We start from the raw sequence: 22,778 nt of genomic DNA, 5'->3' as shown, positions 1-22,778 counted from the left end.
ATACAAAGTACTCGGTGGAAGTGTGTGTGTGTATTTCTCTGTACTGAGACCAATGTAACATCACCACAACAGATTCTGAACAATTCATGAAATGAAAAAATCTGTCCTTAGTGCAATGAGAGAATACATGCTGGGCTGTACTGTACTATCTACTCCAACACTTAGTTTAAACCTGGTTAATAAACAACCTAAAGTTTAACACTCCCATCTGTATATTTTCCCTTTGTGTTGTTGCAGGTAGACTTATGATTGGAATCTCAAAATATTAGAAACTCAAGCTGGACACAGGAATGTGCACACAGAGCATTTTTATTTTGCCATGAGCAATATTTGGTTTCAGGGGAAGCCGTTTGCACATCACCACAAATTGATAGTATGGGATGATGAGGTGAGCACAAGTCATAAAAGAAACCTGGATTATACAATAAACCGGTCCCACTGGGATCAACTGGTACATACTGAACTCTGTATTTATGAACCTTCAGCACAGTGTCATTTGCCTCACTCTACAGCTGTATATTGGGAAGGAGAGACTTTGTTATAGACCAGAGGTTCCTATCAGGAAAGCAATTCCTTATGTGCTTCCAGGGCAGCAGAGACCCCTGTGCTTCTTGTGTGCATCGTGAGAAGCAGCTGGGCACTGCTGAATAAGATATCAGGTATGACAAAAATACACAGATAGGAAGGACCATTAAAAGCACTTTACCCTGTGAATTTTCAGAGTTCAGCGAAGCCTATTAGAGAAAAACCAAAACAAAATATTTGAGAGGTGACTTGACTCCAGGGAATAAACACATCAGGAAAAAATAATGGATGTCAAAGGGCTTTTTAACTTAACTCTGAAAAGTATAACATGATCCAGCGGGTGGAATCTGGAGCAGACAAATTCAAATTGGAAATGTGGCCTACATTTTTAATAGTGAGTGTGATTAGCCATCAGAACAAAGTACTCACAAAGTAGTGGATTCTCTCCTGTTGATGGCTTCAAATCAAGACTAGGTACCTTACTGGGAGATCAGCTTTAGTCAAAAATAGTTATGCTTTAGTCAAACACATGTTACAGGGCTCAGTATAGAGGTAATTGGGGAAATGTAATGGTCTGTGGCATCCAGCAGGTCAGGCCAGATGGTATAATGATCCCTTCTGGCCTCAACCTCAGTGAATCTCAGAATGAATATAAATGCTATCATCTGGATGTGCATTTGAAATAATTGCAGGCAGAGATTAGACACGCAATTGCATATGGTTCAGAATTGATAAACTTTCCTCCCCTCCAGAACAAAGGCCCTTATTTATGCCTAATTACATGGTGCTGTTGTAATTCAGATAAATATCCGCTAAAAACTCAGATGGGATGTCAGCAAATCAATTTTAACTGTGCATGTGTGGTGTGGAAATCTAGTTTCTAAAGCGTATATTGAACTCCAGACTTGCTGGCACAGGAACGGATCCAGGAAGAGCTCCAACGTGGACATTTGCTCCACCCTGAGAGTATCCTGATGAGATTTAGACCTGTTGACTTTGAAGTTGATTCAGTTAAATCACAAAGATGTGGGTCCTGGGCTTCAAAGCATCTGGGTGCCTAATGCTGATGACTACCCGCCCATTGCCGAATTTTACGGGAAAGGGTTGTTGAAAGAGTAATAGCAAAAAATAAAAATGTTCCTGCTTCTATGAGTAGTTTTGCTTATGCTGATATTATCACAAAGAGCGTCTCTGCTTGTCAATGCACACGCATCTGCAAAATAACCCGGTGTTGCGCTGCTTCTGGAGAAGGAAGAAGTATGAACTATTAACGGGCAAAAGAAACCGCAATAAAACACAGATAACTTTTAATATGAATTTCACCATAATGCGTAGCTTTCAATTTTAGTGTTATCTCACTCACAAAGCATTCAAAACAACTGCACAGGTAAGCAGTGAGATTGCACAGAGGAAATAATATTTTTAAAGTTCAGTGAAATGTCGTCATTTCTGGTATGTGGGCATTTACCTGTGCTCAGAAGACAAATGTTGATGAGTACAGAGAGTTCCATTCATAAAGGTCCATAACCTTTTGTGTTCTCTGTTCTTCCCCAGAATCAATTCTGATTGATGACACCAAACACCCAGTTCCCAGGTGATGAGAAAGTTTGTTTTTTTCAAGTTCTGAGCACTGCACAGAAATTTTCAAAGCAGTTAATGTGCACCTTGAGGACTGAATATTCTGAGGTAAGGAGGTTTTCCCTAGGCTATACATTTAATTTGAAAGGGACAAAAGCCTGGATTTACAACTACCCAAAGATTTTAGCAGTTTTTATAGAATCCTAGAATTGTTAAGGTTGGAAAAGATTTTTAAGATCATCAAGTCCAACCATCAGCCCAGCACCACCACGTTCACCATTAAAATATGTGTACCATGTCTGCACATTTTTTTGAACACTTCCATGGTGACTCCACCACTTCCCTGGGCAGTGTGTTCCAATGCTTGGTCACCCTTTCCATGAAAAAACTGTTCCTAATATCTAATCTAAATCTCCCCTGGTGCTAGCTGAGGCCATTCCTCTTGTCCTGCCACTTGTTACCTGACAGAAGAGACTGACAGCCACCTCCCTACAGCCTCCTTTCAGGTAGTTGTAGAGAGCAATAAGGTCCTCCTTTTCTCCAGGCTAAACACTGGTTGGCCTTTCTCAATCTGAACAATGTGTTTGTCCTGGAGGATAAAGATGGAATCCACACCTACATCCCAACTTCATTTATTATTACTATCTTCCATTTTTCTGCTTTTTTCCCCCAAGCAACATACATAGAATGTATGCTCGTGACTAACATGAAGGCTGTACAAATATATGCTAATATGTGAACTTTAAGCCAAAATTTATTTGGATTCTCCTTCTGCATTGATGCTCAGAACCTTACAGCTACTTGCACATTTGCTAATTGTAGCCTGCTTTTCCTAACCTCTTTCATTTCAGCTCAAAAAGGAAACACGATAATGGTGACTCTGCAGATACTCTAAAATAACCAATGTTTTACTGAATCTCAACCACTTTCTTATGTGAATAGCAAATCTCTCTCTGCAGATACTATTCTGTACAGTTATGAATATTTTGTTAGATTGCACTAAAAATGAAAGTGACACGAAATAATGAAAATCATATTTAGATTTAGCTGCGTTTTAATGTGGCATTTTACCAGCTAAATATTTTTGCAAAAACTTCGCAAAAGCTCTTGATTTTGAAGCTGCTTTTCCAGTAGTTCTACACAAATGGCATTTATGGTGATACTGTTGTATCAGCAAAACTACCAATGCAAGTATTTTGCTCTTTATCTTGCTTTATAGCCCTTTATACAAGGCCTTCCTGTAACAGTTCTGCAGTAGCATTAATTTCACAAAGGTCCTGAAGGTCATTCTTATTTTGAGTCAAACAACAGTATCCAAGAATTTTAATGATGCTCTTGCATTAGTGTTATCATATTCAGAATTGTTATAAAATTCAACAATGTATGAAAATGTCATTGCTAGGGATGAATGAAGCTCATCTGAAAATGAAAGCCCAAATCTTTGCAGGTGTTCAAAAAACTTACAGTAATTTCACTTTGTCTCCCCTTCCTCCACTTCTCAGGTACTTCTACAAGTTCCGGTGCCTGAAATATCATCATAATTGATTTTTCTAGACAAAGGAAGTGCTTAGAGATAATTATCTAAACTTAAGTACAGCATTTGGTACAGTGCCATGTGGGAAATTATTAGCTAAAAGGGGAGATTAGTACAGAAATTGAAAAGTGAATAAGAATGCAAGAAGTAGGTGGAGATCAGGACTGAGGGAAGGCAGTAGGGCTTCCCAAGCATCAGTCTTGGGCCTGATATTATTTAACATTTCTTATTAATGATGATCCCATAAAAAAATAAGTGTGTGCTAATGGAATTTACCAGTGGCATAAGGGAGGGAGGCACTGTCACTACAGAGATGAATAACACTCTCATTTAGGAAGAACTTGAGTAACCTTGAGAATAGGATAAAATGGATGAAATTCAGAAGGATTTGACTGCAAGTCTGTTCTTCTGGGTCTTCTTAACCAGATTTCTACTATACCTGTGTGTTCGTAGGTAAGAAAAGACTAAGGAAGGGAAAATATAGACCATACAAAGCAAGGTATTTTCACCAGGATAATGAAACTCCTGTAACGATGCATGAGGCACACATTAAAAATCAGACAGAACAGTGCACACTATTCACAAAATGATTCACTTCACTTTTGGGAAGCTATGGAAAATAATGATTAGAGTGACCATGGGAAGGTAGTGTGAGAGGAGTTTGGCAAAATGCATGCTGAGGGAGGCCACTATAAATGCTGCATGGGAATAAGCTCTAGGAAGAAAAAACATCTATTTAAACTGAAGGACAACATTGGCACAAGAACAAATGAGCATAAATTGGTCATGAATAAATTTAGGATGGAAATTGGAATCAGGTTTTCAAACAACAGAATAGCAATGTTCTGCAATTGCTTTCCAGTGAGAACAGTGGAAACAATGAAATAACAACAAACCCCAAGGTACTTTTAAGATGGACTTAAGTTTCTGAAAGGGATTATATGTGTTTGGCTAAGATAGCAGAGAAGTAGACTTGATGACCAAAGAGGTCTGTCTTTCTAAGCCTGTTTCTTATGACCAAATATTTCAGAGCACTTTTCAATGCTTCCTTTCCTTCATGTATTTTTTTGGATAAATTTTTTAGAATATACTGCAGGGACTGCTAGCTGGACTGATTTAGGGAAGGCACAGAACTGTTTTGTCCAGAATATATTGAATGCTGTCCAAAAAAAACAAAGGAAGTGTCCAGTGTCCCATGGGGCTTGGTGCTTAAAGAAATCCTCATTTTCTGTGGAAGGCAATGGGGACAAAGTCCCAACAGGAGCAGCACCCCCTTGAGCCTCGATTCTCTCTTGTTTCCCTTATGCTCTGAGCCTGCTGCTCTGTTTTGTAGTTTGCCTTCTAGACCCCACTGTGCAGATGCAGCAGTATGAAACAGGATGGCAAACAATACTTTAGATACATAAGATTAAATGGATAGAAACCTGGGCAGTCAGTGTGAGAACAACTGGATGCCAAGCTGCAGTGAAGATGGTTTGTCTGGGAGAAGGGTGGATTCCTCCAGCCTTGCTAGTGTGGTACAGAGCTGTGTTAGCATGTTATGGTTTCCTTCTTGCCCAGGAGGCACCTATGTCCTTTGGTTTGGTTTATCCTGCTTAATGCCTCAGTTACTGCCCCTTGTTCCCAAATCCAGCATTTCCATTACTTCTTAAAAGCTGCATTTCCCCTAGTCAATGTGGCCATAAAGGGATTTGTATGGAAACCTGGAGCTGGGGTTCAGTAGCTGTAGTTTTATGGATTTCTTACCCACACTAGCAAAACTGGATATTAACAGCTCTTTCACAGTAAGAGATGCTGCTTCATCCAAGTGCCTGATATGCAGGTTGGCTGGGTAATGTGGTGACTCCATGATTAGGAGAGCATCTCACAGTCAAAAGTTTTATGATTTTCTTTAGTTGAAATCTAATGAGGTGGGCAATGAGACCTGCAGAACTGAATGATTCTGGTTGGTTTTCCTCTCCAGCTAACTACACACATACTTTTTCTGAAATCAGTTGTTATTATTGAGAATAGGTTAAGAAATGGGAAAGTTAGATGAATCCCCAAGAGTACAGGTAGTTTGGAAAATGAGAAGAAATAGGGGCCAGCTTTACAGCTCGTCACCATCCACATTAATCACGTTTGCAGTAGGCAGCAGCTACTTTATGTGCAAATACTTTAACAACTGGTTTAAAAAATGAAGCAGGATGGCAGAGCCCCAAAGTTCATGTAAAGAGGGTAATGAACACCTGTGTATTGAAATAGAAAAGGGAGTTTTCAGTCCCTCTTCAGCTGAGGTTTCTGCAGCTTTCTCAGTCCCTCACTGAGGGACTCCTGGTGGGGCAAGAAGGCTCTTGGTGCCTGGTGGGGCAGCGACAGCAAGGTCAGCTCGCTTCCTCTACTGTCTCACCCCTGGGGATTTTAAAAACAGGAGGTTAAGAAATAATCCCTGCTTGAGATAATTCCCTTGGCCAGAGGAAAAAAGTGCCTGGTACAGCTGCTGACAGTGGTGCCCTGGTCCTGCCCTGCCATCCCCAACCAGGGCGACCCTTGACCCTGTGGCCGTCGTGTACTTCACCAGTCCCATCCCTGCCGAGTGGAGCCACATGGCTGAGAGTGGCTGTGAAATGACACCTCTGTGGGAGAGCTGTGATGCTGTGAGGATGCTACAGCCTATGCAAAAGGAAAACGGAAAGGGGCAAAGGAAAAAAAACCCACAAAAATGCTGTGTTCGTTCCTCACTCTTCCCTCAGTGCTGTCTCGCCCCTTGCAGAGGCTTCAGAGGTGTGAACACATCCTGTTTACATCTGCCACCAAGACAGAGAGGCTGAGGGGAGCGCACGGCTGAGGCACAGTTGGAGGCAGCACCGTGCACAGGGAGAGCTCCCTGCGGTGGGAGACGGCCCCGGCATGGACACACTGCCCATCTACCACGGGCGCATCACGCGGGAGGCTGGGGAGAAGCTGCTGCTGGAGGCGGGCGTGGACGGCAGCTACCTGCTGCGGGACAGCGAGACCATCCCCGGAGCCTACTGCCTCTGCGTGCTGTGAGTGCTGCCATCACCGCCCTGGGCTGTGGGCAGCCAGGGCACTGGGGCTGGGAGCGGGGTGCTGGGAAGGGCTGCTCGGGTGGCAGCTGATTTCCAACCTTCGCTTCCGCAATACGGGGGGTCCCCGCAACAGAACATGTGCTAATATTACCCTTTGCTTACATGTGTGATGCTTTTGGCTCCTTCATCTTTCTTAAGGCAGAGGGGTGTGTAAGGGATGTGGGGTCCTTTGCAGAGGGAAGAGGAGCAGGTTTTGCCTTGCAGAGACCACGGTTCCTATGGGCAAAAACAGAAGAAGAGAAAGCAGACCAGGAGCACATAGGATGGATGAGTGAGGTGCCATGGAGAAGTGCCAGGCAACTTGGCTTAGGATGGTGTGTACTGCCTCTTTGTGCTGGATAACCCTCTTGCTTTCTGCCTGCATTCTTCTGCTTCTTCACTGTGCTCCTGGGTGTTCTCAGCAACATCCCCAGTGTCCCCTGTCATCAGGGAGGGTAACGTGGAGTGCTGTCATCCACAACAAGCCTTTGCTTCAGGATGCTCTCAGTCAGGCTAAGTGTCCCATGAACCATCAGGTGAAACTACCTGTAATGCACATGAAATACTGATGGGTAACAAACTAAGTGGTAATGTTTCATGAAATGGGGTGAAAAGGGAGAGATCCGGTGGGATGGTCTGTCAGAGAGAGGATAGACAGGTTCCTCTAGGAGAGCTGGGGGACTTTATATTCATAGGACCTCATTTTAATGAGGAAATTTAGTTACCCTACTGTTGGCAAAAGTCTTGGAAGTCCTGATAGTGCTGTACCATTGCATTGGAAGAACAAAGATGTGTCTATCAAGACCCTTATGCTTTATTTCAGCAGGAGAAGGAACACAAGAGAAAATTTTTTCAGGTCCAGTACAAAATTAGCTAACAGGGGGAACTCAGGTACCTGGCAAAAAAAAAGAGAAGAAGAAAAGTCCTAAGTCAGGTTTTCCCCAAATCTCTTGAATACACTTCCAACAATATGTAGTTAAGCCCTCGGTGAGCATCATTATCCCCCTGTTATAGACCAGTAAATGGACACATGCCAGGAGGTCATAGGCAATCGAGAAATCCACAGCCTTCTTCTCAGGGAAAGTCTTTGTGACAGAAGATGTGTTTTTTATTCTCTCATGAAACCAGAAGGTGAACCAAGATAGGTGCTTCTGCTAACAAATACCTTAATAACAAGATGAAAAATGGGAAATAAGAAGCATCTTGAGTTAAATGAAAATGGAATAGACATAGCAAGAAGTAAGGAGCGCTATGATTCCTATGGTGGGAATAGGTAATAAAAGCAGAATCTCTTTTAAATAGCCATCACAGGAAATGGTGATATATCACCTTTACACTCAGAAGTCATTCAGTACAGGTGAAACACCAAGGCATTAGAGAAAGGGTCAGACAGAGTGTTACAATGCTGAATAAAATAGAGAACACTAAAATTAGTCCACCATTAGTCTAAATCAGGATATAGGTATGTAACAAGGTCTTTCATCTGCACACAATCAAGTTGGGATTTTTTGCTATCTTAGTGGTAGTTTATGTCCTTCTAAAGAAATTTCATGAATGAAATAGAATATAGAAAATGAAAATAGGAATAAATTAAAGGTTTTCTAACTGTGAAGCTCTGCAATCTTTGGAGGAAAAGAGACTTCAGAACATAGATCCTCAATATTTATTTTGTACAGGAAATAACATCTTGGATAAATCCAGATAAAAAATTAAATGAAAAATATTACAGTGATTATGATCTTATGCAGACAGAAAGATGGCTGAAAAATGCTAGAGCTAAGCCTTTGTTCCAATGCTTGTTAATATTTCAATTCAAAGCATTATGGAAGAAATAGCAGATATGGTAAAAAACCATATCACACAATAACTTTGGAGACAGTTATTATAAAGATACCAGGAAAGGATCTCACACTGAAGATAGCAATGACAGTTTGAAGAAATGTGGGCTATAAACTAGAAAAGTGCTTTGACAGGTGAAGTTTACCAAAGCAGAGACTTTAGTGGAGAGATTAGAGAAGCAAAAAAGGAAGGCATGAGAAATATGTGTTCAGTGGAGGATGCTAAGCCTGGTTTTGGCAAAATAAGCTAATAGACATAACCTGTCCGAATTCCAGTGGGAACATCATGGGCAGAGATGGAACAGGTGGTAAGCATGTATGTGCATGGGAGCTTTGGTAAAAAACTGAAGGAAATGTGCAGTTGCTGTATTCACTGTTTAAGAAAAAGAAAATCAAAGAAAAATAAGTACCTCTCTGCTTTTTTATACTTTCTCCTAAATAATCATGAAAATTATTAGGAATAACAAAGTTATTCAGAAATTTACATTTTGGTTCAGAATCTGTGCTGAAGATCACTGTAAGAATACACAAATATAACAAGATCAGGCTAAAATTTATTTACTAGAAGTACTGAAGTGGTCTTTGAAACATCGTAAATAAAGCTGGTCATCCATTAGATATATTGCAATAAGTATTGGAGGTAAACAAAACATTTTGCATCTTTGCAACAGGAATTTCTAACAGAAGTGAATCTGTGTCATACAACCAGGGATACTTCTATTGCCCCTAGAAAACAAAAAGAGAAAAATAACCCAGCTTTCCAAAATCAAAACATGTTCAGTCTGTCTTCTTTCCCCTCTCTCTCCACTTCTGTGGAGATGTGAAACAAAACAAACCTAAACCCCTGCAGCTTCCCAGTTCTAACCCATTTTAGTTAGTTTTTTTTGTTTTGTTTTATTTTTTTTTATCATGGGGGAATTAAAAGGCATAGTTCTGATAAAGAGAAAGGAAAAATGTATCCATTTATCAAAAAAGTCATTAAGCATATATTTGGATGACACCTGTATGATCAGTTTGAACTTGCATAGGTGGCTGCACTTCCAGCTCCAGGTACAGTAATTGTCAAGTCCTGCGATTCCATTGCATTGTTTAGGCTCAAGCAATGTTTCCTTTTCCCAAGAAACGGCATAAATCTGTAATGCCACCATCACCACCACACCCTCCCCCTAGGACACCTCCAGAGAGCCCTGACATATTGTGGCAGCCTTTGAACATCTTAAGGCACACAATAAGGACTGCACCGTTCATGGTCAGGCTCATTCACCTTTTGCTTTTCCAATTAAAAAGTGGAGCCCTGACCTTTAAAAAGGAGAAGAGTCAAAGACTTCATGAATCCCTTGTGACTGACACTGATTTTACAGGGCAAGCATAAAAGAGACAGGTAGTAGCATAAAACCTGACCTATAGAGATGGGTAACTGCAGTAGGCAGGACCCTGTTGGAGCATTCATCTAGAAAACTCTCCTTTCTCTTTTCTTTGTTTCTCTGAGCTGTTGATTTATCTCCCTTGAATGCTGCTTTCTGCTATCCAAAGCCACAGTGTGCACATGGTGTGCCTGGAAGCCTTCAAAGAGAGAATGAATGTTTTTTTTGGTGTGATTGTGGCAAAGCACAAAGGACCCCCTTTCACAAATATTTTAAGACCACAATTAAACTATGCATGGAAGAGTAGGAAGGTTCTGATTTGCAACTGTCTGCCCCTGGGCTCTTGCAAACAAGGGTGCTGCCTTCAGATTTTGGCAAAGATTTTAATACCAGATGCTCCCAAGGTCTTCACTGTATGAATATCATTATTGAATTGATAATATATACTTTAAGGATATTGTGAATATGTCAACAGAAGTACACAATCTTTTCCCGGGATTTTTTAGATTTGCATTGAAAAGCAAGGTTTTTTTGCTGTTCCTGAAAACTGGGCTACAAGAAATGCATATGCTTTAGAAAACATACACGTTTTACCTGTAAACATGTTAGGCACTACACACAGTACACCAGGGTTTTAATATCAAAAGCTGATTGTTCCAGGGAGCTTTCTTTACTGGTCTGGTTTCCTCTTTGCTCAATGCCCCATTTGACATTTTTAGCACCCTCAGAAATCCTCTGTGCTCACAGCTCCTAATGAAGTCAATGGGGGACACGGGGCACACTAATGGTGACTAGTTTGAGAAGCAGCCTCTTAAACCCTGCCTGAAAAATGTATAAATAAAATGCCTGAGAGTGCCAAAAGCCCCATGTTCCTTTACAGATATATGAGCACACATGCAGAAACAAGCAGCTCATGCCTGAATTGGCAAAGATAAAGCATTTGTAGTTTGGGTTTTAAAATTTGTATACTTGAAAAATACTGGGAATGTTAGTAGTTGTTTCAGGGCTTTAAGTAAGACAAACATGACGTGCTTGTCAAACTGTATGTTCAGATGATTTGTTTGAGACCAGCCATTCACGTCCTGTGCTGCATTCAATTTGTGGAGAATAATCAAAAGCTGGAATTGAAAGCTATTTAGAGCTCTTGAAGCAACAGTAATGGCAACAGGGATAGGCTGCAGTCCTATCAGATTTTACGTGTGCTATTTTTTCTGTCGCTGTAACCGCGGTGCACAAGTTCAAGGCAACGTGCCGAAACTTTCTGATGCAGCAGAGGCATCAGCTGTGCAGTGTGAGGGTGTAATACAGGATCACAACTTCAGCTTAGCGTTCCTTTTGTTTCCTATGTAATATTTTTGATAGAAATGGCAGAATAATTGCGTTTATTATAACACCGCACGTAATAACCATCGTGATTTGGAACGTAATTTGGAACAAAAGGAAGAACTCCTCGATTCAGTGTTGCTGTTGTAAATATCACACGCTGTTTTCAGCTTTGAAAAGAGTCTTCTATAGCACGACAGTAAATTTTACTGGCCTGAGTATTTCAGCTTCCTGCTAATCAGTGAGTGTCGTGTTTGCTGAGCATAACTTGGCTAATGACTTTCAGATATTCCAATGGCATTCCTTGGAAATGTTGACAGCCTGAATCGTGGAATTTATGAAGTTTAGTTACTGGCCTGCCATAATGTAATTTCCTTCTATTCAGCATCTCAGGTTTGAATAAATTCTCATTTTTTTTATGAATTTGGAGAAATTCCTCTTTGAGGTATTGCTTTTGCCTGGTATCTCCTCATATCAGACCAAGACAAACCTTTCTCAGGCTACGCACTTGCTCTTTAGGTAAATCAGCAGCTTTTCTTCAGGTGGTTCAGAGTGTTGAAGTGGTGAAGATACCAACAATCTTCCACAGAAATCTCTGCATAAGTTCAGAGACATTACACTGGATTTCACTTTCTTTCTCAAGGTTTTGTTAATTTCAGAATAATAAATCAAGATAATGTGTTTGCTTTACAGTGCTACAGCACTTACAGAAAGGTAATATTTGTTACTAATTCAGTATTACAGGTAAATTTTTGCCACAAGAAGTGTTGGTAGGGGAATCAGTGACAGAAATCAGGGACAGAAATGTAAACTCTAGAGCCGCTGTGAGGGAAGCTACAGTGACTCTGTTGGGCTTTTCAGATGTAAACATCAGCTTAAACTCTTTTATTCACTCTTGCTGACATAGAGCTTGTATCTTGCACGTCATCTCAACGTGAATGTCATTTCTTCAGCTTGAGTTAGCTGATGAGTGGCAATTGCTAAGTTGTTGTGCCTTGATTGTATAGCTGAGACCTAAATAAGGAGGGAACCAGGCTGCTTGTCAACCAGAAAATGCAAATTCTAAAACAGAGCGAGGAGAAGCTTAAATAGGATTTTCTCCTATGTTAAATAACAAGACTTTTCAGCCCTTCTGTGATTACTAAACCAAGCACGACTACAATAATTGAAAAGAAAAAAGGAAGAAAAAGAAGTAAGTTTAAGCAGCTGGTTGGATGACCTCTCATGCTCATCTGCTGTGTGCCATTGACTCCTCACTCCAAAAGCACTGAGTCCTCCAGCTTGTATAGGCAAAGGTCCCCTTTTCTTTTCTTCCACACCCATCCCATCCAATCCCAGTCTTCCTTTTCAAGATGCCCAATTGCTAAATTACCTTCTCTTTTTTTCCTCACTAATCCAGGCCAGGCAACACATGTACATTTCTTGTGGCTTGAGATCATGGACACTGCTTAGCTGAGTGTTCATGGTACAGCCAGCCCAGACATGGTGATGCTAAAACTGCTGAAAATCTTTAGAGTGCCTCTCTTGCAGCCTAGAGAGCCACCACTGGTTTCAGAGAGTACAAGAGATACACCTTATTTAAAAAAAAATATTTATGTGTTACTTCAAAAATTGGGCAACCCCCCCAACAATTAGAAGTTGTGTTTTTTTTAGCATGGGAAAACCATTATTTTGTCTAACATGTCCCTTCTCTGATGTTTCTCCATTCTCCATCCCTAAATAGGCTGAGGCAAACACCTAAGAAATGAAATTTCAGTCTGAAATGCTGAAATGTGACAAAGCTATACTAAACTGAACCTGGTCGGTGTATAGTGCTCAGGACCTCTGTTTGCAGGCCACAGCACTGTCTGGTTCTTAAACAATGTTGCAAAGTGAAATTCCAAGGTAAGGTCGGGTTGCAAATGTGCCAGGTAAGAAGCTCTGACTGATATAATGCAATGACATTTGAAGAGAAAGCTACATACAGAGGAAGAAATTATGTCATTTATTGCTGACATGGCTTTCCCTTGTCTCTCTGTCTTTCTCACTCTTTATTTTTTCCATTTTGGACTCAGAAACGAATACAAATTAGTTTAATAAAATTTCCTAACTGAGATGCAAAATTATTTTAAAATATACCATGCAGCTGAAATGTCATGGTTAATTTTAATCTGCAGCATGTGGCTAATGTCCTTGGGCTGTTTCAATGGTGCAGAAGATTGTAATTATTCACCTGTTAAAGTAAATGCAGCTTTAACAAGTCTGATCACAGTTGAAAAGGAGGAGTGGAGAGGATAGGTAGACAGATGCTGCTTCAGTGGGTCATCTGTGAACAATGCCTTTGTAACTCTTTCAGAGGAATTATCTAGCTATAAAGGAAAAAAAGCCTATAATATAAAGTGGACTATTTCCTGTAATAGCAACTTTTTCTAGATTTTCCTTTGACAAAGTTTTCTGAATGAAGGTATTGCAACAGAGAAAGTGTTAGTGCAGTTCCCAGCCAGTATAACATATCCTTTCTTATGGAGATGAAAAATAAGTGACATGTCATAAAAATATCATCAGTGGTGACCAAAGCACTCTTTCATAAGTGCTATCTGATATTGTCCTTATAGCAGTGGCTGTTTTCTGCTTCCCCTCACCAGCATTTTGGCATTTTTTGCCTTTGATAAAAAATTTACAAGACCTTATTCATTAAGATGTTAATTCATGATTACTCCACTGACAGGAGAGAGGAGCTTCGCTCTTGTCAGTGAGGCTTGTGTCTGTCCTCGGGACAGGTGAAGGGACTGAGGGGCCCTTCACTGAATCTCTGCTTGGGCAACAGGAGCTGGTCCTCCTCCAAGATATGATGCTACACCACTGTCACTGTAAGAGTGCTCTCTGAGATCACACCACATATAAGGACATTGTGTCACTCTTGGAACTTTTTTTCTGCCCTGAATAGAGTAAAATGTAGAAAACTAAGCTGTCATCTCGTGGTGGCTGGGGAATTTCTAATTTCCTGAGACCTAAGCTCCAGTAAATGGACTTTTTCACCTGCTTTTGCCTGTTGTTACATGTTTTGCTCTTTGGAAGGTAATGTTCTCTACGAGCTCAACTTTAACTTGTGTATTTAACTTTTAAGAAAAACACCTTGATCTTCCTTCAGCCCACACTGATCTTAGTTAACGTTGGGTAGTTTAAATCATGAAAACCTTTCTCATGGGAGGCCGTGCCCATGTAGCAGTAAAATTGGCTCGTCAAAATCATGTCATTTGTACGTGGCAGGTAAAAAACTCTTTGAAGTGGTAATGAAGTAAGTTCCTGCCACGACAGAAAGTTTTGATAAGATCACGTTCGTTGGGAGAGTACTTATCAGAAGAGCTGTAACTCATTTTGTGGAAACCAAGGTCCCAGTGGAAAGTGGTGAAATGGGAAGATCTAGCTGTTCACCCACTCAAGAAAATGCATCCTCCTTCCTTTGCTCATTTCCTTTGAACAAGCAGGTGTGGATGCCGAGGCCAGGCACACTGGCTCTGTTTCCTGGTGGCTTCAGAGCAAAAACCACATGATAATGTTGTGTTTTTCAACTTAAGCACGGTAAAACCTTTCAGGTCTTTCAGGATTTTCTCCTCAGGGAAAAAACATGAACCTATGCCAGGTGAGCGGAGAGCTCTTGGTTGTCCCTCATGAGGCCGTGATAGCAATGGGATAGCAGTACTCCTCCCATTCTCCACGCTGTGCTGAAAGCACCTGTGTTCCCAAATTCTTGTTCCTTTTTCTGTATCTCAGGAGCTTTTAATCTGAATTATCCTTTGTGCTTTCCCTGTGCTCAGTGGAAATATTTTGCATGGTAATTTTTTGAAAAATACGGGATAGGTGTCTATCTTACATCTCACCACAATTCAGCATTGAATATTACTTAATCTGACTTCTGTTTTTCAATTTAGAAAGCACTTCTGGCAGAGTCCTGAGGGCCATCAGACAGTTCAGAGACAGAGCAGCACCACAGCCCCCCAACCACTTCAACTCATGAAATCTCTTACGTAGAGAAAACGATGAAAGAAACAACAGATGGTGGCTTTCCAGACAACTGAGCCATTTGTGAGAAAAATCAGATTTTAAAGAGATTGAAGCAGTTGGAATGCTTTGGGACAACCAGGAACAAAGATGGGTAGTAGAATCATGGAATGGCTTGTGTTGGAAGGGACTTTAAAGATTATCTAGTTCCAACTCCCCTGTGTGGGCACCTGCGTGCCATCCACTCAACCAGGTTGCTCATACACTTGTGCACAGTGTAGAATTAAAAACAGAAGGGAAGAGAATGAGTTTTAGATTCATGACTACTGATTCTGTTGGGTTTGAGGCTTGAAAAAAATCTCTGTAGAGATGGTTAAATACCCACTTCAAAGAGACGGGACTAAATGCCAGCACCTCTCTGGTATATTATAGCCTGTATAATCCTCATTTCCTTAACCATATATTGACTAGTGTGCTGCATACTTAGGTACAGGAAAGCTCCTTGTGATTTTTAAAACAAAATTAACATGAACATCCGGTACTCCTGAAAAGCTGGCAATACAGCCACGGATCTCAGAGGCTTCAAGAAAAGACCTGATGGTATGAGATTGTCTGAGAGCCCTAAAGGGAGAAATTGGATTCCCTGAACATGAACATACATCATCTAATGTCTTAGAGGGATGTGCTTTTAAGCAATTGGGCTTGAGCTGTGGCCTAAAACACCAGTGTTCGTGGTGCCATGGCATGGACAGGAGAGCAGTGTTGTCCTTCCACATCTTTCCCTCCTCTTGCATCCATAACAGGTTGCTCACACCTCTTCACAAGGTCCACGTCCCTGATAGACTGCAGCTTCCTGGGGGAAGCAGTGGGGGAAGCAGTGGCAGCTGTTTTTCTCCTCAGGTTTCCACGAAATGAGTGTGGGCAGCCACTTTTCACATCTATCTGGTGGCACACAGAGAGTCTTGTTTCTGGGGGAATTACTTCCCAGGTTGAGCCTGAAGAGGTGGATGAAGCTGTGGTGGGATTGTGGGGCAGCATCAGTCACATTCCCATGCAGGAGGAGCTGGAGGGCACTGTCTCATCTGCTGAACAGGGAGCTTGTCCCTGCAGCAGCCCCAGTGGGAGTGAATGGCTTTGTGTCCTTCACCTCTGTATTTAATCACAACAGAAGTCGTGTGGTGGGGGCAGAGCTCACAAATCTTGACATGCATTTTGCTCCCACTTCGTGGGGTTGTAACACAGTGCCAGCTGTTAACAACTTCCTGCTTGGGTAAATTATACCAGACACTGCTTTGCAAAGGTTGCTGCAATGACTTTTAGACAGGAATTTATCCAGGAGCCATGACACAGAGCGTAAGTAATTGCAATCATATGATATCTCTGTCATTGATGGTTTCTGCAAATTTTTAGTAACTGCTATAATACCATGAAGATTTGGAAAGAAATATAGTATTTTTCTGCTTTCTTAAAAATAGGAATTGATGCTGAAATAGGGAATAGTCCCTGAAGTCCTGCTGGGTATTCATGTAAATCTATGTAGTATGAAATACAGTCTTTCTTATCTGATACCATCTAAACTAATGTTGCACCCATGGAGCTACTATCAATTTTTTCTGTGTCTGACATAAATTTTTGGATATCTGTATAATAATCTACCAGGTAAATCATTCACTGGGTTCATGAGAGAAGCAAGACTGACTTTGGACATGAGCGTGTGTCTTGTGCTATTGGTGTATGACTCTTTATTATCAAAAGACTCAGATTTTAACAGAATGAAGATTCCATACTCTTATAAGTCTCCTTTCTCCATATTTGAGAGTTAGGAATGTACGGGCAAAGCAAAGAGTAATTAATTTACCTTCTTGTTGTGGGTCTGGCTTTCCAAGTCAATTATACTCATGATATTGCTTCTGTTAACATCTGCATTTAAATGAGTCACAGAACAGTAATGCTATCAGCCAATAACACACCTTTTCCTCTTGCAGGGAAAGTACGTCTGCTGTGTGGCAGCAAAAGGAGGTCACTGAAAAAAAAAATTAATAAAAATGCTGAGGCAGGAATGAAAGCAGCATCACTTAACCTAAAATAACTGAATACTGCTAAACTAGATCTGAGTCAGACCAGTCCTTCTCATCCCAGAAGAACCCAGTAGACTGAATGCTGTGTCTGGCCAGTGGGTTTTTTATCAATTTAGCCTTTATAGGTGAATTTATTTTTAAGGGCAGGTTAGCAGATGAACTGACTCCCACATAACAGAGTGTAGCTCTTGTGAAAACTGTCAGGAAAAATGAGTAATAAATACATGTTAATTTTTTTTTTTCCACAGGCATCAGGGTTATGTTTATACCTACAGAGTGTCCCAGACAGAAACTGGATCCTGGAGTGCTGAGGTGTGTACTCCTCCTTTCTCTTCTGAAAATTTCTACATCTTGTCTCATATTCTTATAGATTTAATGAAATATATTCAAATTATTCATGTTTCTACATAGTCTGATTTTCATTGATGGTAATCGATCTTGAGTGTGCCCATCAGTAAGATGTCTTGGTGCCACTTCTGACAGTCTAGAATTCATAAATTAATTCCCTGTTTCACTTCAGCTGTTGCATAATGCAATAGTGCATTATTTTCCATCATTTTAAATGGCAAAAATATTTTGTTTTTATAACTTGACAAGCACAATCTGTTCCCTTCTATCCGTGTACCACTAATGTGGGAATATTTAAAGAAATTATTTTCAATCTGCATTGTTTTAAAGTTAATTTTGCTCCAGATCAATTCATCATAAGAGAAAAATATATACAGGGTAACCAAAACTTGGTACAAAATATGTTTTCACCCATCTGACAGGAAAACAGTAATTCTAGTATAGAAAAACAGTACTTGCAATACAGACAACTATTTGGGTTGATGGGATCAGGATGTTAACCTATATTTATTTTATGAATTTTTTGTTCTTTGGATGTACTCTGTGTATTAATTCATAATTACTTTCTGTTTGTATGTTAACGAACACTTATTACAAATATTATAGAATATCTAGACAAGGATAATTCTTTGGCCCTTATTATAATAGAATTGGTAGCAGTGTTCTGAAAGACAAAACTGTTTCTCAGGGTTACTCAAAAGCAGATTAGGGAGTGGAAGTGATTGACATTACTGTGGAGTAAACAATTCACCCTTGGGCCCAGGACTCTGTGCATCCTCTGCAGGAAAAGGTGCTGGCTACAAATCCATGATACCAACCCTCCCCTTAAGCAAACAGAAACCTTTAAGTAAATGTTGCCAAGACCACGCTGGCCTCAGCTGTTAGAAACGGCAGCACAGATCCAACTTTTCCCCATGGAATGTGCCTCCAAGGCCAACAGAGGCTCCAGATGCAGCTGATCCTTTCCTGTCTCTGCTTCCTTCCCTGCAGCTGTTTAGTCTCTGAGCAAGCTCAGGTCACGCCCATCTTTCAAGGACGAGGCAGGGAAATTAAAGCAGTGCTGGTGAAATCCCAGGCAGTGTGAAGACTCCAGCTGGTGCCAGAGAGGTTGGATTTAGCTCACAGCTGCTGGGTGAGAGCACTGTCCCTCCAGTGTGACTATGCTGGCAGGGCCTATGCTTGTCCTGCTTTGACTGTGGTGAGGTGTTATTGCAAGAATGCCCTGAAGGATTTAGCACAAATGCTGGATTTTTGATTAAAAGCACACGTGGTTTTGTTTCGTAGTGTTTGAAAAGTTGCTAATTTAGAAAGTAGAAAAACTCCCACTCTTAATAAATAGGTAACATTTAGTTGTTGTCTTTGTACAAGACGTAGGCAGGAATACTCAACACATAAGCCAGCACTGAATGCTCAGAGAAGAGTTTGCAAAGAGGCTGTGTCCTTGCTGAAATTTATTGGTGTAAGGACTCCCCAGTAAGCCCTGGTAGCTCTCTAGGTTGTCTTACTGGTGTTTGCAGGCTGGAACTATCTTACTGATACATGCCCGGAAGTTATTGGTAAGGAGGTTAAGTCACTGGCTGTAGTAAGTCAGGGTCAGAAAGAGTGAAAGATCACTTGTGAGCTTGCCTAAGAAGCATGGGGTGGCAGGTTTGTCTTGTAGTGGTTCAGAAATTGTCCCTCTCCCAGCTTTACATCACTGTGCTGCTGGAGGTCGCTCGGTGCAGGGGGTCTGTGGTGCCCTGGGGAAGGGGGAGAGCAGTGCAGCTCCTTGACTCATTTTACGTTGGCACGTCAGGGGGTCTACATCCATGGCTGGCTACTTCCCTGTGGGCTGTGTGCATTTCTGAGGACAAGGCCCCTGTGCCAGCACCCCGAGCCCAGCACAGGCACTGGGCACCCAGCACCCCTCTCACCTCTCACCCTTTGACTTTGCAGACAGCGCCTGGGGTCCAGCGGAGGCTCTTTCGGAAAGTGCACAACCTCATCTCGGCCTTCCAGAAACCCAACCAAGGCATTGTAACACCCCTGCAGCACCCAGTCATCAACCACATGAAAGCCAAATATTCCCCAGGTACTGGTGGGGTGGAGGGAACCCCGTCTGCAGCTAAACAGAGCCCTCCATGGTGGCAGAGATGGAGGTCTTAGACTTATTTGTACGTTGAACTAGATAACAGAGTGACGTTGCCAAAAATGTACCCTAACTTTGTTCCTGTGTGATTGAAATGCTGTCAGTCAGGTGCTCTTTAGAGACAGGGCCTGTCAATGTAATGAGAAAATGGATTTTGACTGTCTTCCTGAGTGCTATAGCAGCGATGGCTGCCTTCCCTCACCTGCACCCTCACTCATGTAGGTATGAGCCTTCTGATCCATCCATTTTCTTGCAGTATTCATCCTTTCATATCTTTGTGATTATTTTTCTTAGGGAGGAATGAAGGCCATGACTTCCACCTGCAGCCATCATGAGGATGTTTCCCCAACTGTGACATAACCACATCTTCCAGTGTCTCCTCTAGTCCATGCTCTAAGACAGTGATTTATATGATAGTTAATACAACTCCATGAGTTTTCTTGTAACATTTACAGAAATGTGTATTTCATAGAATTTATAGTTCAAAATGTAGAAGTTTAAGTTTCGGAATACTTCGAATTTGGAGTGAGATTTTTTTTTGGTTTCTGTTTGCTTGTTTGTTTTCTAAGAGAGGACAAAAAAGGAAGAACATAATATCTTTCCCCCCCTTTATAATGTCAAGTAAAAAATATTTTTCCCTTCAAGATTAGTTCTTAATTAATAATTTGTTACTAATTTTACATTGCTGAACTTTGGAGTCTTCTTTGCTTTGTTCTAATTGGCATTTATGCAGAACTGGGCAAGTCCCCTTTTATAACCTTAGGAGAATTGTTTACATTAAAGTGTCCTTGCTGTGGGCTGTGTGTCTGTCATTCATACAGTTCCTAAAGATATTCCAGAAGTGACACTGTGAGGATCCTCACTAACTGCTTTCCCATCACACCAGGCGTTCTGCCCTGTAACAAAATCTTTAGCTTGCACAAATGATCAAAAGCATAAGCAATGCACAGAATAACTGAGAACACCCAGTGAAGTGGAAAGCCTGGTTCTTTACTTTTAGGTATTCTCTGAACTTGAAACAAGCCACCTTTGCATACAATTTAAATGGATAAATTATTTTTCGTGACAGTTTCTCTGCTTTCTTTTTCCTACCCATGTATTTCCATGCTGCTGCTGGGCTCCTGGAGGGGAGGTTGAATCTACAAGACTTGTCAGCTGTGCAGGGTTAGTGGGCAACACTGTTGCTAAGTTGTGACAATTTCAGTTCATGACTCAGTTTCTGTCTCACAGAAGGCCAAATTTCATTTGCAGTGAAATGTCCTGTCATATTTTACTTTGTATGTGTACGTGTTGCTCTGTGCCCTCTTGGTATGTGTGCTTGTTGGTTGAAACAGGTCTTACCTTAACATAGGGCCATACAGTGGCAGATCCAGCATGATTTCCTCTTTAATAAAATATTTAAAGGCTGTTTTTTTAATTGTTACATAACTCAGCAAACGCAGTGGCTGCTTTGCTGTCACTTGTGCCCATTGATTTTTTCCCTTCTCCTCTCTGCCTTAAGGGTTTCCCAGCCTGTTGTGAGCCTGTGGCAGCTGGTCCCTGGCTGTTCCTCTCCAGCTCTATTGCTCCTGCAAACCACCCTTCCTCAAAGCCAACCGAGCTGCTGGGTGCTCTCAGTATGTGTGTGTGCCCCCAGCCTTCCTGGGAAGCCCTTTTCCTTCCTGAGTGCTGGGTCTAAAGCCCAGGTTTACCTGGCCTCTCCTGGGAGCAGGAACAAGTGTGCTTGGAAACAATCCCTGGCAGATGATTGCAGGGATCAATGTAGTGGGAAGAACTTTGCCTGAGGGCTGTTTCCTATAGAAGTGTCCCGTTGGCTTCAATCAGAGGCTGAGGCTGCATGTGCAAAACCTGAGGCACACGAGCAGCAGCCGCTCACCCGCTCTGCGGTGCAGTGAGCTGAGGATAACTTGTTTGACTAAGGCTGGCTCTAAAAGTGCATTGTTCTTCTGAAAAATACATAAAATAGGCCAGAAGATGCCATTTCTGTTTAAAGCTGAGAGCGTTGTTTCAGTTTCTGATGTAAATTATTAAGACAGAGGCTTGTGTTGTTTCTTTTGGATACCCAAGGGTCTGGAATTGCTGTAGGCTTAACCAAGGTGGAAACAGAGAGAAGCTGATGGTGCCTGTGAGGTAAGGAGTCGATGTTTGGTTATAGAAACAGTAAAATGGAAATTATATAGATTGACTTAGATGTGAAGAGCTACAGATCCTTTTAGAGAGCAGCAGCTGCATTTTGTGGGCATAACTGCCCAGATGATCTCTGTATCATCTGCTTCTTCCATCCCACTGTCTCTTCTGGGCTGCAGCCCCTTGCAGCTGCAGCTGCTCTGCCCTGTCCCCCTGGCAGCCCTGCCACCCCTGTCCCCTCGCTGCCACAGCCCTGGTTCTGGCAGGTGGTTTTGTAGCTCACTGCATTACCTTGTGTCCCCTGACCCTGCATTCTCTGCTCTGCCCTCTCCCCAGCAAAGGCAATGCTGCTCCTCTGCAGCAACTATCCCTCCCTCAGCTCCATTTTTGCCTCCCCAAAGCCACCCCCTACTCCCCATCTATGGCTGTGACAGACCTGCAGCACTAAATCAGTTCCATCTCCCAGGCTGCTTTTCATCCCTTTTCTACTAGAGCACCTCTTTGGACTCACTTCCTTCTCATCCATCCAACACAGCTCTACCAGCCTCAGCCCTCCTGCTTGGTAATTACCCAGCCCAGCTGCTCCAATGTTTTTCATCGTGCAACCTTTCCTTTAGCCTTAAACATTCTCTTGTGCCCCTCCTTTCACCTGCTCCTCCTCTCTGCTGCATGTGCTGGGCTTTTTATTTTTTATTTTCCTGGGTACATATTTTTCACACCACAGTCATTCATCATCATCTATTTGAGGCAGCTCTAAAGAACGTGCAGATACTTAAACTTTGCTCCTCATCTTACTATCACGGTTGACTTCACCCACTCTGGTATTAGGAATGCAAATGCATTTAGCAGAATTATTTTTTTCGCTCTCACATTTGCTTTGATGAAA

At 41.7% G+C, this 22,778-nt stretch overlaps 1 protein-coding gene across 1 annotated transcript; it reads left to right on the top strand.

Moving 5' to 3' along the window:
- The first annotated feature begins 588 nt into the window (after positions 1–588).
- Positions 589–21,857, top strand: SH2D1A (SH2 domain containing 1A). The gene is made up of 7 exons (XM_051792737.1): positions 589–659; positions 2,080–2,211; positions 6,390–6,663; positions 17,538–17,601; positions 19,573–19,708; positions 20,060–20,929; positions 21,833–21,857. Exons 3-6 carry the CDS (start codon positions 6,527–6,529, stop codon positions 20,098–20,100), a joined length of 378 nt encoding a protein of 125 aa, XP_051648697.1. The 5' UTR covers positions 589–659; positions 2,080–2,211; positions 6,390–6,526; the 3' UTR covers positions 20,101–20,929; positions 21,833–21,857.
- The last annotated feature ends 921 nt before the right edge of the window (positions 21,858–22,778 follow it).

The sequence above is a fragment of the Manacus candei genome, unplaced genomic scaffold (assembly GCF_025592945.1).
Source record: "Manacus candei isolate 608988 ecotype Guabito, Panama unplaced genomic scaffold, ASM2559294v1 h1tg000003l, whole genome shotgun sequence".
NCBI lineage: Eukaryota > Metazoa > Chordata > Aves > Passeriformes > Pipridae > Manacus > Manacus candei.
Note: the sequence above shows the minus strand (reverse complement) of the source record. Positions and strands in the feature narration are given on the sequence as shown.

What these genes read in the sequence shown, in the direction of transcription:
- SH2D1A (XM_051792737.1), top strand. Translation starts at nt 6,527, where the DNA reads ATGGACACACTGCCCATCTACCACGGGCGCATCACGCGGGAGGCTGGG. An exon ending in GCCTACTGCCTCTGCGTGCT is followed by an intron (nt 6,664 to 17,537) that starts GTGAGTGCTGCC and finishes TTTTTTCCACAG; the next exon opens with GCATCAGGGTTATGTTTATA. An exon ending in CTGGATCCTGGAGTGCTGAG is followed by an intron (nt 17,602 to 19,572) that starts GTGTGTACTCCT and finishes TTGACTTTGCAG; the next exon opens with ACAGCGCCTGGGGTCCAGCG.